Source organism: Hemitrygon akajei, chromosome 5 (genome assembly GCF_048418815.1).
Source record: "Hemitrygon akajei chromosome 5, sHemAka1.3, whole genome shotgun sequence".
In the NCBI taxonomy this organism is placed as follows: domain Eukaryota; kingdom Metazoa; phylum Chordata; class Chondrichthyes; order Myliobatiformes; family Dasyatidae; genus Hemitrygon; species Hemitrygon akajei.
The window spans coordinates 173,953,045-173,972,347 of NC_133128.1; the positions used below are offsets into that span (position 1 = coordinate 173,953,045).

Here is a 19,303-nt window from a genome sequence, read left to right on the forward strand (position 1 = left end):
ATATTCCGTGGAAGAGGGAGACATGATGTTGTGGAACTGAAACAATTGATGTCTCAACAATTGCAGCTATTTTCCTTTGGGTGACTAGGACTGCAATCACTGACTGAAGTGTTTTCTTTTGTTGATCTTTGACTTCAGTTTTACCAGGACTACTTGACGTTCTAATCGATCAAATACTGCCTTGATTTCAAGGCTGTCCCTCTTTCTTGAAAGGAAACGTGTACACGCGCAACAGGTCAGGCAGCATCCATGAGAAGTTAACATTCCATATCTGGGATCCTTCTTTAGAACTGACAGAAAATAAGTTAGACTTAGGCAGCGAAGGGGCTGGGTAGAACAAGAGGAATATCTTTAATAGAGTGAGGCTATGTCCACACTACACTGGATAAATCTGTAACCGAAGCTTTTTCTCTTCCTTTTTACCCTTCGTCCATACTAGAATGGTGTTTTCGTCTCCCAAAACTGGAGCTTTTCAGAAACGCTCTACAAAGTGTGTATTTTTGGAAATGCCGGATTGGCCGGATCAGTGTGGACGGGGTAACCGGAGACTTTTGAAAACACTGTCAGACGGCAGCGCGCTATTTCATTGTTTTCTTGAACGCAACCTAACAATTTCAGAACAGACAGCAACGAAACTGACGCCAGAAGAGTTAGAAATGTACTCACCAAATATTTTGACCCGTAACTTACTGAATAAATAAGTATACTCACTTTGCCGTTTTCTGTCCTTGCTTGTATGAACGTGGTTTACCTATTTATGCAAGTACTTCTCTGACAATAGATGTGTAACAGCCTAATGTAACATTGTATGGAAATACAAGATAACACTGATGCAGACATGTTTTATACATTTAACAAGGTGCTTTATTAATGCAACAGAATTAGTCAGTTTTTCAATGTTCGTTGTCAGCCGGATCAATCTGTCCGTGAACTTCCTGTCAGTTGCCTCTGTATGCTCCAGTATTTGTTTTTTTTACTTTTAAGTTCTCCTGCGCAAAAGCCAACAACTGCCCGTCACGTAAGTTTTTCTAGAGTGTAACTACACTAACGCACACTTCTACGGCAAGATTCAACACCAAACATGTCGCTTGTTTTCAGTAGATGTGTCCTGCGCATGCGCAGGAGGAGATTCGCTGAAATCTGTGTTTCAATGTGGATAGAGATATTTTAAAAAACTCTTAGTGTGGACGCCTATCGTTTTTATGCGAAACCAGCGTTTGCAAAATTATACAGTCTAGTGTGGACGTAACCTGAGACTGCATACTCTAATGTGGCAGTTAAGGAACAATAAAAAAACAGATTAAGCTTCTTTGACAGTGTAATGTGTTGTGAATTGTGAAACTGGTTGACATGCCCAGCAGCCAGACCAAAAGTAACCCCTGAAAAACTGAGTCAAAATGATGACTGGCAAAATGGCCTTTTCTGATGCAAACAGAAAGAGTGCGTTAAAGTTGAAGAATTTTGTGTTGGCTCATGGTTTCTGTAGCGTACTGTCAAAAAGTGTTCCTCAAGATTTGATTGGACATGATTGTAATAGTGCAGGTTACCAAAAGAAAGAACTTAGTGGGAGTATGAAGGTATATTAAAAGGCACCTATTCACACCTCCCCCACCTTCTCTGTTCTCAAAGAATAATTTGTTTTCCCTCTGCCATCCAGTTTCAGAATGGACATTAAACCCATGAACCCTACCTCATTACTTTTTAATTTCTGTGTTTAGCTATTTTTATTTTTAATTTTTATTTATTTTATTTATATAATTCAGTTTTTTTTCTATGATTAAATTTTGCATTGTACAGTTGCTGAAAAGACAACAAATTTCACAACGTATGATGGTGATATTAAACCTGATTCTGTTTCTGGGGTTTTCTGTACCCAAGTTCTGATAAGATTCTAGATCTAACCATCAACTGTTTCTATACTGAATGTATCCAGCATTTGTTAGTTTGGATTTCTGCATCTACAGTATTGTTTTGATCCTCTTTCCATCTCTTGGAATAATTTTTGAAGTTGATTTTCAAGCAAAGGTTTGGTGTACTAATTGGTCCTGGCAAACCTGAAAATGGTATCCGTCAGCAGGTGAATGCCACTTTTACCTGTATCCACCATCATTTTACTGATAACTAAAAAGTAATTAGCAGGATTGGATTTGTCTTACTTTTGTAAATACGACTTAGCTGAGCAATACTTAACATTGTCAGATAGATATTTTTCTAACTACAGGAACAGAATGTAGTTGCTGCTAGTTTTGGTATACAGACTATCACTACTTCAAGGTATTGTCCAGTCCTGTGGCCTTTTCTGTTTCCAGTTCTTTAAAGTTTATGGAATTGACATTGACTGGCTTATTTGATGTTGGAGATCTTGGGAGGAAGCTAAAATTGATAATCTACTCGACACTTCTGACTGATGCGATTATGAAAAGTTTAAACATTGTCTTTAGTATTTTCATGCTGGATGCATACTTTGTTAAGAGTGTTTTGTATTCTGAACACTCCCAGTACCTGTTAGCTATTTAATTACTCATCACCAATTTATATGAAAGGAGTTCAGGTTTTAACTTGATCTACTGGTTGTGTATTTGCTTAACTCTCTGCCTTTTGCATACTGCATATGCTGTTTAATACATGTACACATATTGTACATTAAAAAAAATTGAATACTGAAGTAAGATTTACAAAAGAAGGTAAATCAATATCATCTCTTAAGTTGTTTAGTCTTTTAGTAAGATGTTAAGGTGACTGGATGTCTTCCATGCATGTATTTGTAAAAGAAAGATTTATGTTTGTTTACTAAAAATTTTAATTTTATTACTGCAAAAATGCCTTACCATAATTGCATATGTTTTTCACAATTTTATATATATGCTGGTATGTTGTTTTCTTAACTAAATTTGTACATTCCTGAAAATCCCAACCCAAAGAGTGGTATTATCCCAGGTAGCTACTATTTTGAAAACATGCTTTCAGCTGTAGCTGACTTTAAAGCACCAGCATTTGAACCCGGAGGTTCCATGCAGCAAGGAATGTACACGCCTAAAGGTATATCATGGTGCTTAGAGTTGTTTTATTTGAAATATTGCTGATACTAAAGAGAAATATTTGCATGTATTAGGCATTCCTGGACCTCCTTACAAGAAGCCAATGCAGATTACCGTTGAAAGCTTTCTAAAAGTCAAAGGCTTTATAGCATTTGGATATGCTTGTCTGCTTATGTTAGCATGATTTTGCTTTCCTGTGAATAAATCTGGATTTTTTTCCAACACCTATGACTTACTGTTCTATTAGCATAATTTCAATCTATTTTGTTGCAGTTGTTTAAGATCATCATCGTGATTTTGAGGCAAAACTTTATGTTCTTTTCACTTTATCTGGCAACAATTTGGGCTATAGATTTCTCAGGTTGCATCTTTTTTAAATGAAAGTGTTCTGTTTTGAATGCTAAGACTTGTAGGCTCACAGAGAAACGTAAGCTGTGGCAATACTTTTATCATTAGACAGAAGATGGCAGTATGTACATTCATTTCCAAATGGGTCAGTAAAACCTAAATGCGAAGACTCGAATTTTAAAGCAACTCATCAGCATTGTCATTTATTATCTGCTAATAGAGCAATCAAATAATACAGCCCAGAAATAGGCCCATAGCCTATCTAGTCCATACTCCCTTCATCTTGTGCCTGAACCATACCCTTCCCATCCATGTACCTACCCAAATTTCCCTTAAATGTTGAAATTGAACCCACATCCACCCACTTCTGTTGGCAGCTCATTCAGTACTCTCACCACGCTCTGATTGAAGAACTTTTCCCTCAGATTCCTCTTAAATATTTCACCTTTTAGCTTTAACCTTTGACCTCCAGTTCTAGTCTCTCACAATCTCAGTGGAAAAAGTCTACTTGCATTTACCTGATCTGTACCCCTCATAATTTTGTATACCTTGTGCATTCACAGGGAATTAGTTTAGTTTGGTATCGTGTTTTGTGCAGACATGATGTGCAATATTGTTCTATGATAAGAAAATTAAAATGATTTTCACGTTTGCACCTGATTGTTAACTGACAATCTACTTTTCTCCTGGGAAGAATAAAAGTTATGGTGATATTGCACCTATCCTTCTATTATATTTGGCTTTTGGTACCTTCTTGGCGTTCCCCATTAAAACATATTTTCAAAAGAACACACATTTAGGTTTAATAAATGTTCTCATATATTTTTCAGCTTTTTTATAGATGGCAAATCTATTAATATATTTTTTGTCCTTTGATCAGCTGCTGTCTGGGATCTTGAGTTTGACCCAATAATGGTGATTCTAAGGACAGTATATCGCAGGGATGTTCAGTCTGCGATGGACAGATACATGGGATTGTAAGTACCTTCTTAACTGAATGGCACTGTTCAATAAGCAAACACGAGGGGAACTGTTCAATAAATTGGGTTAGCACAATCCCTTATATTTACAATATTTTGGTTCTGATTAAACATGTCAATACATTTTAAACATAGACTCCCTCACAAAACTGGAAATACAACTTTGTTAAGAAAACTTATGTGCAATTTTGCTGTTTTATTTGAATTTAGGGATGCTATGACAGGCATGTTGGTAATATGAGGAATAGGTTGTATACTCTTACTATCTTTTCTTTCAGTTAGTCCTGACGAAGGGTCTCGGCCCCAAACGTCGACAGTACTTCTTCCTATAGATGCTGCCTGGCCTGCTGCGTTCCACCAGCATTTTGTGTGTGTACACGTTATGAAGTAGTTTTGCTTTTTTTCCCTCAAATTACTATCCCTGTTGACATGACATTACTAAAGTTGGAATAGTATGCATTTCATTATAACCTTTGCATCACAGAGTTCTACCTTAAGATCTCAACCAGGCTTCAAAGAACAAATTTAAATAAGAAAATAATAAAAAATTATTGAGAATCATTGCAGCTTTTCAATGATAAACTTACTTTGCCTGCTTTGCTTTCCTGTTTCATTAGATTGGACTGGATTTATTTATTAGTAACACATACAATGAAACATACAGTGAAAAGTTTCACTGTATGAAAACTATATGGAGGGCTATGGTCCCGGAGCAGGTTGATGGGTGGAGGCAGTGTAAATGGTTTGAGCATGGTTTAGATGGGCCAAAGGGCCTGTTTCTGTACTATATTTCTCTATGGCTATTTGTATTAGCAATTAATGCAATATGTAGATCTGCTGGGGGCAGCCTGCATGTGTTTCCATATATTCTGGCACTAAAATGACATGTCCATGATGTTTAGCAGAACAACATACAACAAGAAATCAAAGTAAAGCACACCCCTTTTCCATACCTCCACCTAACATGCAGACAGGCCTCCAAGCCCAGGACAGGTAACCCCCGGCTCTGACCTGCAGATATTAGCCCCAGACTCGCAGACATCGGGCCACCGACCCCCAGACACATCAACACTTTTTTTGTAGAGCAGCAAATTGGGTGTGCTTTTCATTTACTGGAAAAGGCAGAAGAATAAAGCTTAACTTCTAATTTGTTCTACTGTGCTGTATACTGTGGAATGGAAAACAAACAATTTTTGGACAGTTGACTCTTGGTGTATTTCAAAAAAATTATTTGCATCAGAGGAGAAAGCAGTGGTAAACATGAAATGGATTCTTCATAACCATTGAATCTCACTGCTCTAGGCATTTCCACTGATCTATTTTTGGGACCTTTTAAGTTGAATGTTGTTCTTATTGAAGTACTAGGATTCCAAATGAATTTAGTGGTTCTAACAGATAAGTCTTCACTTTGAAGTTCAAAGAAGAATCAATTCAGAGCAGATTGTTATTTTCACTATTAGTTAGAAGAGGTGAAGGTTAGCAGTTGGAAATGGAAAATTATAGGTTACCTGGTAATTGTGCCTAATTTAATGATAAGCCCTGATTAATGTATTAGGAACCTAGCCTGAAGGCATTTTAACCATGTGCATCATTTTCCTGTCATTGCTAAATCAAAAACTGAAAGTGTTAGAGATTTTTTTATTCCTCAATGTTTTAGGTTCTAATGATAGGTTCATTTGAAGCTCTGATGGTCATGATCTTGGTTATTAAATGCAGGTTATTCTTGGAAAATGGTTTAATGTGAGTGATACCTGATTGGTTTAATGTGAGTGATACCTGCTGTCTTTTTTCTGAGGAATACAGTGTTGCTTCTCTGCTGGTGCCAGGTAACCAACCAAGCATTTCTGATTTGGCAGATGTCTAGATTACAATCTCAGCTATACAGTATCCTAATACATTAATCAGGACTTGTCATTAAATTTGGCCCAGTTTCCAGATTCACATTGATACACTTTTTTTCTTTAGATTATTCCTGTTGTTCGGACTCTTGTATGCTTTCTTTGCCCTAGCCATATTGAAGCACCTCCAGATCTTTTGAGATATTGGAATCTTTATTTGAAGGTCGTGTGGTTTGTTCTGAGAAACAAAAAGCAAAAATCTACAAGTATTCAGCTAGCATCTGTGGAGTGAGTAACAGAATTAGTGTTTCAAGTCAAGGACCTTTTGTCAGAACTGGGAAATTTAGAAAATTACATGTTTTAAACTGCACTGAATGCGATTTAGTGAGGAGAGCAAAGTTACTAACTGTTATAAGGCAGAAGCAAATAGATAATAGTTGATGCAGAATGCCATCGACTAAGAGGATGAAGAGGCTCGTTATTGGTTGCTAATCTGTCTGAATAGGTAAATAAAGGAGAAAAGAAATTGTGGAATTAAGATGCAAAACCTAGCAATTGATGGAGATCTGGAAAAAGGGGCAATGTGGAAATTGCAGCAGATCAGGCAGCATCTGTAGTGAGAGAAAAAACTGAGTGACTAATTAGAGACAGGGATTGAGAAGCAAGAAGAAACAGTAAATGCTAGAAATATGTTAAAATGGTAATTATGGGAAAGGTGCAGCATACAGTACATGAAGAGAGGCACAGTGCTAATACTTTAGATTGATTCCTTTTTCTGCATTTTTTTTTCAGATTAACAACAACTGTATTTTCTTTTGTTTGCTTTGACATCATTGGTTTGGAGCTAGTTCTTGTGGTACTAGTGCAATGCATCTGTGTCTAGATACCTAACACAGATAGGTGTTAATTAATGTGAGTTCTTGTCCCTAATAAGTCAGGCTCTAACCTGATGTTCTGCATGAAGAAGAGAGAATAATGGACACTTGTGCAGAGTTACTGCATCCCGAGTGTTGTCGAGATTTTGGACATAGATCTGCATAGATTTGTATTTAGTCAAAGACAGTTTGCATTTTTGGGGGAAAAAAACTTTTCTGGAGAGCATTGTTTAATATGAGTACATACAGTAGTAAGCTACTTAGATGCTTTGATGAGGTAATCAAAGTCTATAGCACTCTCTGTCAGGTTATATAATGACAATGATTAATTTTTGTTGCCTTGCAAACAGAAAACCTCAGGCCACCTGAATTGCCACATATGCAGAAAAAATTAAAGTGTTTATTGACCTTGTGTGCACAATGCTAAAGCAAAGTAAATGTGTAGTATTTTGGGATGATGGTAATACTGCACCGTGATGTCTTAGTGCTGTACTGTCTGTCTTAGTTGTGTACTTGTTTATTGCCTTCCCAGATAATTAGAGTTTACTATTGCATTGATCCTGTCTGAAAGAGAAAATATGGTTCTTGCCTGTTTTCATAATGTTAGGCCACTTTCAGTCTACACTATTTTAATGAATAGTTATCAGCTGAGACTAGCACTAGAGATTGTGGCTAAGGGTGAAAAGTGAAATGTTAAAGGGAAATTCACTCAAGTGTGGTGACAGTGAATCAGCTGTTGTAGAAGTGGTGGATGCAGGTTTAATTTCAACATTTAAGAGAAATTTGGATAGGTGTGACAAAGCAAGTCTGCCACCAGTAATTTCTCTCCCTGCTCAACCCCCCCCCCACCCCCGTAGCCCCATAATTCTCATGCTGAGAAGTGCTGAAGCTATACTTATCAGGTGCACTTTTTCTAAAAGTTTTCCACCTCTGGCACAGAATGAATACCTATGCAATAAATGTGCTAATGTAGCCTGCTGTTCATTCAAGTCCATACCTTCATAAAAGCATGTGACCCTCATCAAAACCCAGTGTTGTGACAATGGGTATACAGATGAGAGGGGTATGGAGAGCTATGGTCTGGAAGTAGGTCGATGGGACGAGGCAGAATACTAGTTCACCATGGACTAGATGGTCCAAGGGGCCTGTTTCTGTGTTGTATTGTTCCATGACTTCTAGTTCTGTTTGTTTTGTCTCTACTTCAGTTCATGGATTTGTAAAAGAAATTACTTAGTATATCTATTTTACAACAAAAGAAGAAAATCTCAATCAAAATGGGTCATTACACTGCCAAATTAATCAAAGAAGTATTAGATTTATGATTAAGAATAAGTGCAATGTTGAAATTTGATCCCTTTTATCAATTGGAGCAAGGTGAATCAATAGTTGGTTATATAAAGAAGCTGATTGGCAAATGGACCTACTAAACCATTACTGTGTTAGCAGATAGGGCTTCTTTATCTTGTCTGCATGACTGATCATTCCCTAAAGAATCAGTCTTTTATCAGGGAATTGAGGTCAAGTCATGTAGATTTTAGTTGCATGAGTTTGGCATGTAAAGCAGTTAATTCTGATTAGTTCAGTTTACCACGGTATTCTGATAAATTTCACCCTTTGCAAATGTAGGCATTCCATTGAAAATGATTTTGCCCCCTTTTCAATAAGGTTTGCTTTTGTGATGTGACAATTGGTACAGCTTTTTAAAAATATTTCTTAAGAACAAAATGCATATTAAAATATGGCAGTCATATTTGCTTTGCTATTTTCTTTAGATTTATTTTGTCTTAAAACTGAAATAATTTATACTTTTTAAAAAATAATCACGTTCATTTAACCATGAAATGGAACTGCAGAAGAGTTGCATGCTCTGTAAAGGGTAATAATGAGTATTTTTGCCAGTAAATATCATTGAAGGCTTTTTTTGTAATATTATTTTGCTAATGCAGAACCAAGCTGTTGAGATTTTTAATGGATAGCCTGTCATTTTGACAAAACATTGCATAGATTTCACATTAGAACAATTTAATTGTAAATTCAACAGTCACTCCCTGAGGCACATTTGAGCCATTCAAGGCAGGTAGAAACCGTGTTCTGTAGTCAATATCTTTCACATTTCTTATAGATATGTATTACCATCTTTATTATTTTCATTTCTTACTTATAATAATTAGAAGCAAAAGAAAATATACTTTTATTTCCTTCCTTGCTTAGCTGTGATTTCTGCTGATGCATGCATATTTTGCATTTTTTAATATTACATGTTATCTTTGTCTACTCTCGACAGCTTAAAGCAGACTGGAAAATTTAATGGTAATCCATGGCCACCATATAGGGAGAGAGCACTTTTAAATCCCAGCTACAAAGGCTTAACACGAATATTGCACTGTAAAACTTTGCACATTGTGCTGTTTACTCTTCTTTATAAGGTAAATGAGAGACATGCAAGTCTAATATGTTGACTGATAACTAAACATGACATTTAAGGTTGAACTTCTTGATGCCATATTGTAACTAGTGAACTGTAGGCTGTTCTGGGTTACATAAAGGTTTAATTTTGTAAGCCTAGAACTCTCTTAAGTCAGAAACACCTGTTTTTAAGAGAATTTACTTCATATTGTTCTTTATATATTTGCTGTAATTCTTTCATTTCATTGAATAATACCCCTAAACCTAGTCACAATTAACCTACTGGAATATATACTGTATAGATTTATTAATGAATACCATGGAACATTTTATTATTACTAGAGTGCAAAATGCTTAAAAATATATATGTGAAATTGCATAAAGATAGATTTTGGTTGCTAAGATATGTGTAACCCAAGAAGCCCCTGCACTTTATAAATTGCATCTTTTCCTCTGGTTTCATCATAAGAGTATGCTCCACCGCTGATCAGTGTTGCCAAGGAATGACAATTATAAGAATTTGCAATTGAATTTTGTTGCACTTTATATGTTATAAAAGTCAGGTTGCTTTATCATAGTTTTTTGGATAAATTCATTTTGGCATGGTAAATGTTTTAGTTACCATTACTTATATTTAATAGTTTTGGAGTCTTTATTTTTAGCTGCTTGAAACATTACTGTAAATTGGCATTAACCACCCTGCTGTAAATCTCAAAAATGCTTTTGGAATTTCTTACATATGCATTTTGTATGCTAAATGCAATAATATTTCTCACTACTGTATGAAATGGCCAGGTTTGCTAGAGCTGTCGTGGAGGGTTTAAGCTAATTTGACAGGGGGATGGGAACCAGAATGATGGGGCTGAGGATGGGGCAGTTGGTATACAAGTAGATGCAGTGTGTAGTGAGACTGTGAGGAAGGACAGGCAGATGATAGGGCAAAATTGCAGTCAGTGGGATGAATTGAAATGTGACATGCAGGCAAAATCAAAAATGGTGATGAATATACGTTTGTATTTGAATAAAAGCAGTTTACGGAATAAGGCAGACGATATTGTAGCGCATTTAGAGACTGTTGGGTACAACATTGTGGGCATCACTGAGTCATGGCTGAAAGATCAAAGTTGCGAGCTTAACATCCAAGGATATACATCGTATTGAAGGGACTGACAGGTAGGTGGAGGAGATGAGGTGGCTCTGTTAGTTAAATGTACAATCAAATTGTTAAAATGAGGGGACATAGGGTTGGAAGGTGTAGAATCCTTGTGGGTAGATTTAAGAAACTGCAAGGATAGAAAGACCCTCATGTGAGTTTTATACAGTCCTCCAAATAGCAGACAGGATGTAAGATTCAAATTACAATGGGAGAGATAGTAATGGGAGACAAAAAAAGGCAGAGGAACTGAAATAAGTATTTTGTGTCTGTCTTTACTGTGGAAGACTAATTGTATGCCAGAAATTCAAAAATGTTGGAGCAGATGTGAGCTATTACTAAAGAGAAGGTGCTTGGGAAGTTGAAAAGTCTGAAGGTAGATGAATCATCTCAGCCAGATGGACTACACCCCAGGGTTTTGAAAGAGGTAGCTGAAGAGATTGTTGAGCATTCGTAATGATGTTTCAAGTGTCACTAGGTTCTGGAATGGTTCAGGAATACTTGATAATTGCAAAAATGCCACTCTTTAAGGGAGGGAGGTAGAAGAAAGGAAATGATAGGGCAGTTAGCCTGACTTCAGTGATTGTGAAGAAGGATGAGGTTTTGGGGTACTTTGAGGCACATGGTAAAATAGGCCAAAGTCAGCATGGTTTCCCTGAGGAGAAATTTTGTCCAACAAATCTGTTGGAATTCTTTGAGGAAATAACAGGCAGGACAGACAAAGGCAAGTCAGTGAATAGTGTTTACTTGTATTTTTAGAAGGCCTTTGACAAGGTGCACACATGAGAGCCCATGGTATTACAGGAAAGATATTAGCATGGATAGAAGATTGGCTGATGTGTAGGAGGCAAAGAATGGGAATAAAGGGGGCCTTTTCTCTTTGGCTGCCAGTGACCAGTAGTGTTCCTAAGGGGTCAGTGTTGGAACAGCTTCTTTTCATGTTATGTGTCAGTGATTTGGATGATGGAATTGTGGCTTTGTTCCCAAGTTTGCAGACGATACAAAGATAGGTAGAGGGGCAGGTAGTGTTGAGGAAGTGGCAGAGTCTGCAGCAGGACTTAGATCGTGAGAATGGGTAAAAATGTGGCAGATTTAGAAATTGGGAGAATGGATAAAAATGTGGCAGAAATAGTGTAGGGAAGTGCATGGTATTGCACTTTGGTAGAAGGAATAAAAGCAGACTATTTTCTAACTGGGGAGAAAATACAAATATCAGAGGTGCAAAGGGATTTGGGAGTCCTCATGCAGAATTCCCTGAAGGTTGACTTGCAGGTTGATTTGGAGGGAAGGAAGGCAATGTAATGTTAACATTCATTTCGAGAGGACTAGAATGTAAGAGGAAGAATGTATTACTGAGGCATTTGTCAGACCACACTTGGTGGAGTATTGTGAACAGTTTGGGCCACTTATGTAAGAAAAGATGTGCTGGCATTGGAGAGGATCCATAGGAGGTTCACGAGAATGTTTCTGGGAATGAAAGGGTTAACACACGAGCTTTTGATGGCTCTGTGCTCATTGGAGTTTAAAGAATGAGGGGGATCTCATTGAAACCTATTAAACATTGAAAGCTCCAGATAAAGTGGATGTAGGGAGGATGTTTCCTATAGTAAGTGAGTCTAGGATCAGAGAGCACTGTCTCAGAACAGAGGATTGTCAATTTAGAATAGAGATGAGTAGGAATTTGTTTAGCCTGAGTATACTGAATCTGTGGAGTTCATTACCACAGATGGCTGTGGAGACCAAGTCATTGAGTATATTTAAAGCAGAAGTTGATAGGTTCTTGATGAGTCAGGGTTTCAAAGATTAGGTGGAGAAGGCAGGTGAAAAGGATTGAGAGAGTAATTAGCCATGATGGAATGGCAGAGTAGACTCGGTGGGCCAAATGTCCTAATTCTGCTCCCATGTCTTATGGTCTAAGTAATCTTTACATAAAATGGTGAAATCTTCTCAAATCCTGCTAATATTTTATAGTGTTGGAATCTAATAAATGAATAAATATTGGTTTCTGGATTGTGGTTTACTTTTCTAGATAACAATGGATCACCAGAACATGTCTGAACATATACTGTGTATGGTATTAAACTTGATTGAGCTGGGTCTTGACAACCTACCAGAAGAAACAGTTGAGGATGAGGTGGGTGAAACCCCTGAACAAAAATTTCAGTAATATTTTTGTGCAATACTGAGCATATTAGAATATTAAACCTGAATATGTAGAAAATAATTTATTCACTCTTTGTGTTTGACATTCTGAGCGTTTGATCATGTGGAGTCTGACATTTGGAAACAATGATTTTCTGGTTCCGATGCTGAAGTATATATATATTTACTAAGCATGATTAACGGGAAAAGAGATCAAGCTACCTTATCCAATTCAAAGCAGATGCTTATGTAAAACTGAGGCTTTGTAAAGTGTCTTTAATAACACTTATAGTTTGTGGAAGTTTAGCTATTTAATTCAGTTTTTTTTCTGAAGTCTTTCAGTTTTAGACTTAAATTTTCTTATCCCACGTCATTTTGTGTCGCAAATCATATCCTAACAGCTTGCAAGAATGTAGCTGGTGACTATAGTAAATGTTGATTGAAGATGCATGTCACCAAAATGACTTAACTTCTTACTTTTTAACTAATGTTCTGCAGAAATGCCTGTTCTCTTTAAGCCCTTTAAGTAACTTTCCACAGTTGAGATTGAGAGTTTAATGATTTGGAAGTTTGCTTGTATGAATCAAATTACATTAAATGCCTCTTCTTTCTTCCATCATCATAAATTTTTATCCAGTTGTCCTGTATAGCTGACCACTGATTTATGAGGTGGTATGGGTTCCATTCCTAGAAAATGTACTCCTGCCCTGCAGAAAGCTATCTAATTGTTGTTTATACTTGAAATTGAGTTTATATTACAAACTTTCTGTACCAGCATGTCTATCATGATCTAAAATCTGCAGGTTATCTGTGGAAATGGTCTCCAGTGTTCTGAGGAACATAGCTTTTTTTTCTTGTAATAAAAGAAAGAAAGGGTTTAGCTCAGTGCTGAGTTAAAGCCAGAAAATTTTATTGAAACTTTGAGTCTTACGTGCAGCCACTTGATTTGCAGGTCAAAGCAACTTGTAAGCATTTGTTTCTATCTAATTGGTGATAATACAAAGGAAGGTATTGATGATTTAGAAAAAGAGTACAGGTATTCCCCGAGTTACGAATACCCAACTTACGGACAACTCGTACTTATGAATCGAGGAAAGAGAACGCCGTCTGCCATTTTAAGTCAGATCGTGACACCATCCGCCATGTTAAGTTGGATCGCGTTAAGCCGTTGCCATTGACACTGTGTTGAGTGTTTAACTTTGTATTTGGCTTAAATTTTTCTTAGTAAGATTCACCCTGACCCCCCCCACCCGTTCCATTCGGCTGGTGGCGCAGTGAGATCAGCGCCAGGCTAGAGAATGGAGGTTCCAAAGTTCATTTTAGTGACAGACAGCTCCCGTGCTGGGTTGATGTCGAGCTTGCAACTTGACCTCGTAAAAAAAACACTGTCACCTCCAGTTTAAATTCCCATGCGCAATATTGTGGAGGATCAAATACCCAAACCCCGCACAGCGCCCACTTGTCTCATTTAGCCTGTCTCAATGCAGTGGACTTTTGGACCTGGGGAATTCAGTGCAGTGGCCCTTAGGACCCAGCAGACCTTGAGAGCCGGCGGAGCTCGGGACCTGGCGCCCACAGTATTTCTGTTCCATTGACGGGAAGCGATAGTGATTGAAAATAAAGTGGAAGTAATGAAGCGTTTGGAAAGAGGTGAAACGCCATCGGTCATTGGAAAAGCGTTAGGCTACAGTCGGTCAACGATCGGAACAATTTTAAAGGGTAACAGATAAAGTGAGAATAATGGAGTATGTGAAAGGCCCTGCCCCGATAAAAGCTACAATTATTACTAAGCAACGCAATGGTTTAATTATTGGAATACATATGTTTCGTAAGTGTTTTATATGCATAGAAAGGTAAAATATATACTATATACTAAGACAAATGTTTGACTGACACTAAATAATACCGGATGTACTTGTTCCGACTTACGTACAAATCCGACTTAAAGACGGACTCAGGAACGGAACTCGTACGTAACCCGGGGACTGCCTGTATATCAAAATTTAAAATAGATCTGCATTGATTAATAATATACAATGGTAGGATATTAGAATTTTCCTTGACTCAATAAACTAAAAGCTCTCGTTTTGGCATGGCAAACTTAGCTAATTTTATCTTTTATCTTTTGAGCAAATTGTAAATCTCAGGTCTTTATTTCATCCCCTGAGTAACCAAAAATTAAATAAACTATTCTCAGAGTTAAGATGAGTGGCAATGTATGTTTGTCATTCAGTACTTGGACAGGTAGGATAACTACTTGTTTTACAATTGAATACCCTTGGTGCCCTCAGGCAATTAAGCAAGTGTTCTGACTCAGATGTGGTACAAAACCCTTCAACCAACATAAATGGGAAATTGTCCATTAGAAAATTCACCAGCTTTTATTTTAAATCCAGTTTTATTGTGTGCAAAGAATCTCAGGCATAAAATTGTGCAGTTTTAGAAAGAATAATGATCTACAATGCTAATTCAGTCTTTGCAGACTAAAATAATGATTTGTATGATACATAACTCTTCAAGTAGACTTGCATTTCAAGTTTTATTTGACAATACGTTGGGTACAGTGGCAAATTAAAAAAAAAGAACACTAGTGTGAGAAGGCCCTTCAACCCCACATGCCTGTTTTGCCATTCATTAAGATCATGGATGATCTAATCATTCAACATTTTTTTGCTGCTTGATTCCCATAATCGTAGATTCCAAATAGACCAAAAATCTAACTAGTATATCTAACTAGTATAGTTAGATTTTATACAGCAGCTCCAATGTTGTCATATCATTCCAAGACATTTCAAGAAAGTGCGGGGAAAGCATATATGACGGTCAGTTATCAATTGCTCTTTTGTATATCATGCAGTGTTGACATTGTCTCAGAAACATGGACTTGCAGCTAGATTAATGTATAGTCAGAATCAGATTTATTATCACTGACAGATGGCATTAATTTTTTTGTTCCTTGGCAACAGTACAGTGCAACAATATAAAAATCTATAAATTACAACAATAAATTGTTAAAAATGGAGTAGCAAGGTTTTGTTCATGGACCATTTAGATAAGCTGTTCCGAGATCATTGAGTATGGGTCTTCAGGTCTCTATAGTAGGAACGAAAAGAGGTGAGTGCCCTTAATGATGGATGGTGCTTCTTGAGGCACTGCCTCTTGAAGATGCCCTTGCTAGTGGGGAGTGTTGTATCTGCTATAGAGTTGGCTTAATCTATATCCCTTTGCAGCCTCTTGCACTCCTGAGCATCGGGATTGTCATACGAGGTAATGATGCAACCTGTCAGAATGCCCTCCACTGTACATCTGTAGAAATCTATAAAATCTTTGGCATTGTACCAATCTCCTCGAACTCCTTCTTTGTGATTGCATCAATGTATTGGGCCTCTGAATTGTTGATGCTCAAGAACTTGAAGTTGCTCATCCATTCCACCACTTACCTTTCAGTGAGGACTGGTGTGTGTTCTTTTAACTTCCTCTTCCTGAAGTCCTTAATCCGTTCCTTGTTCCTGCTGATGTTGAGAGTGAGATTGTTAATGCGACACTGCTCAACCAACTGAACTATCTCTTGTACACCACTTCATCGCTCTCTGAGAATCTACCAACAAAAGTAGCGACATTGGGGAATTTATAGATGCCATTTGACCTATGATTAGCCACACAATCATGAGTGTAGGGAGAGCAGGGCATCAGCTAACCACGCAACTTTGAAGTGTGCCAGTGTTGCTAGTCCTGCAGAGATGTTATTACCTATTCGCGCTGACAGTGATCTCCCAATAAGAAAGTTGAAGATCATGTAGTCAAGGGGAAGTCTGCACTGATTCTTTCTTTACTCATCCAATAAGGCAGCAGAATATACTGGACCTAAACAAGGTCAAGGCCGAGACTGATGAATAACATTTGTGCCACAGGGATCTTAAAATCAATATAATGACCAACATGATAAAGGCCAGCTGGTTCTTGCCCACAATGGTAATGAACTTTAGTCACAATGTAGCTACAGGAGGAGGTCAAAAGCAGGGTGTTTTGTAATGAGTACTTTACCTCCTAATCTTGTAAAGTCTCATTACTAACTATTCATCTGCTTGGGTACAGTTAGAAAATTAAATAACTTCAGCAGAATGATACAATTGATTGTGCCTTTCTTGCTGGCTCCAATCCTCTGTCTAATAAAATGAGTTTGGAAGCAATTCACTTGGTGGGACTTATTTGATAGGTTCTGTTCACCTAGAATTATTTGAGCACATGTCAGTGAAAGTATTTATATTGTAATTAATAATTATACTTGGATGCAATATACCACCTATTTTGTTGGGTAACATTAATTTTCCACTTTGAGTCTGATTTTCAACCAAATAGTATATTGTAATGAATTGCTAGGGTTAATTTACTATGTCTTTTTCTCTCACAAAGAACTTGATAGTCGATGAAGCCTTCCCCCCCCCCCCCCCCCCACCAGTTTAAGCATTTGTCAAAGCAAGTGTTGAAATTGAATGCTTATTATTCAGAAACATTGGGGGGAAAATTTGGAAATCTTAAAGTTTAAGAACACACTCTCCTACAATTGTGCCCTTGTGCGTTCATACGCACACTCACACTAGATTTAGTCAAGTTAAATATTTTATTTGCTATTCTCCTCTCAACTTTCGGCCCCTTCACTGACTTTGTAGAACGCAGAACGCAGATCAGTTGTCAGATTTCCTAGTTTGAGAACAAATAAAACTCTTAAGTTCACACTGCCTTTCGAGGCTTCTTTTCTGCAGCAATGGGCAGGTGCCATAGCAGAAGATATTTTGGAACACTAGTTAACAGTTTTCCCCCTTCTGACTGTGGCTAAAGATCAGTATCAGAATAATCAAATATATAAGTAATGGTTTGAATCCTATTTTGCAATCCTGCAAAACAACACAGTAAAAATTAGTCGCAGTATCTATCCACAACAATCTAAATGAATATTTTTTCCTCTTTTCTGTAACTGGGAGGAATAAGTTAATTTATGAACAGGAATTGACTGGATGTTTGAAAATGTTATGTGGAGGAAATTCGAGGCCAGGTAACGGAACTAATTGATTAGTTTTAACAAAAGGTTGGCACAGTCATGAAGGTGATTGGTTGCCTCCTTTTCTATAAGATTCTGTGATCAATCTCTGAGCATCAGAACATACATGTACAAAATTTCCAAAATCTTGGTCACTTTCACTATGTAATGATGACACAAATGAACAGTTTTGTTCTATTGGAACTAAAATCTGGGTCATTTTTCTCCTCTTTTTTTGTTTGTGAAGATGATTGTTTTTAAAATTTTATCTGAACTGTGCAGTCATATTGCAATTCTCATTTGTGTTCATTTATCGTTTTTGAGAAAATACAGCTGATTACATAACTAATTTTCCTCATAGGAAATGTTTGGTGAAGAGCGATGTTCTGATAGTTGGTTCCATGGAACCAGCATAGCAACGAATCTACATCATGTCATTAACCACGTGCGAGTCAGGGTTCCGGAAACTGCACCTGAAGTGACCCGGGAACCACCTGCCAGCACAAGTTCAGGTGCCACTTGTGTACAGGTTAGTTTATACCAGATGAGACAGTTTGGTTATGTATTTTCAATTAACAAATACTTTTGCAAGTGTTAATCCCTTACAGTTTGTTAAGTGCATAATCTGGGAATTATAATGAATGTTCCATAAAATAAATGTCTTTTGTGTAAAACTTATACTCACACGTTACCTCCTGTGTGTTTCACATTTATGTAGAACGCCACTTCAGTTATTCAGCATTTTTATCCTTTTTCAAGGTGATAAATTATATTGAATAATCTGCTGGAGACAAAAAAAGTGACAGACCTTAGTTGTGAATGTCTTATCTGTACTGTACACTACTTGGAGCATAATAGTCAAAGGAGCACTATTATACACTAAAGATACAATAATTGTTAAATAGTGATCAATGCTTCTTGTACACTTATTAGGAACTGATAATCGATAATCAAAAGATTAGAATTTAAAAAATCCATTAGACTCAGTTATGTATTCAAATTGAAAGTCTATTCTTTGTATTCACACAGATTCCATATTTGTAATTTCTTTAAAATCATTGAGTTCCTTTGCATTCATTTTGAACATTGATAGAGTAAATCTGTTACATTACCACTCTTACAGGAGTCACAATGGTGCAGTTTGTAGAGGTTGCCTTGCAGCTCTAGCAATTCGGGTTCAATCCCAATTTCTGTGCAATAGAAATAGAATAGTACAGCACATTACAGGCCCTTCGGCCCACAATGTTGTGCCGACCCTCAAACCATGCCTCCCATATAACCCCCCCCCCCCCCACCTTAAATTCCTCCATATACCTGTCTAGTAGTCTCTTAAACTTCACTAGTATATCTGCCTCCACCACCGACCCAGGCAGTGCATTCCACGCACCAACCACTCTCTGAGTGAAAAACCTTCCTGTAATATCCCCCTTGAACTTCCCTCCCCTTACTATGTCCTCTTGTACTGAGCAGTGGTGCCCTGGGGAA

At 37.3% G+C, this 19,303-nt stretch overlaps 1 protein-coding gene across 2 annotated transcripts in view; it reads left to right on the top strand.

Moving 5' to 3' along the window:
• The window catches only part of ubr3 (ubiquitin protein ligase E3 component n-recognin 3), a 239,545-nt gene that overhangs the window by 79,150 nt on the left and 141,092 nt on the right, over window positions 1–19,303 (top strand). For both annotated transcript variants that reach the window (XM_073047259.1, XM_073047260.1), the window contains exons 18-22: window positions 2,898–3,039; window positions 4,267–4,363; window positions 9,364–9,505; window positions 12,668–12,772; window positions 18,180–18,347. In XM_073047259.1, the coding sequence (XP_072903360.1) occupies window positions 2,898–3,039; window positions 4,267–4,363; window positions 9,364–9,505; window positions 12,668–12,772; window positions 18,180–18,347 (654 nt within the window). The remainder of the gene's footprint in view (window positions 1–2,897; window positions 3,040–4,266; window positions 4,364–9,363; window positions 9,506–12,667; window positions 12,773–18,179; window positions 18,348–19,303) is intronic.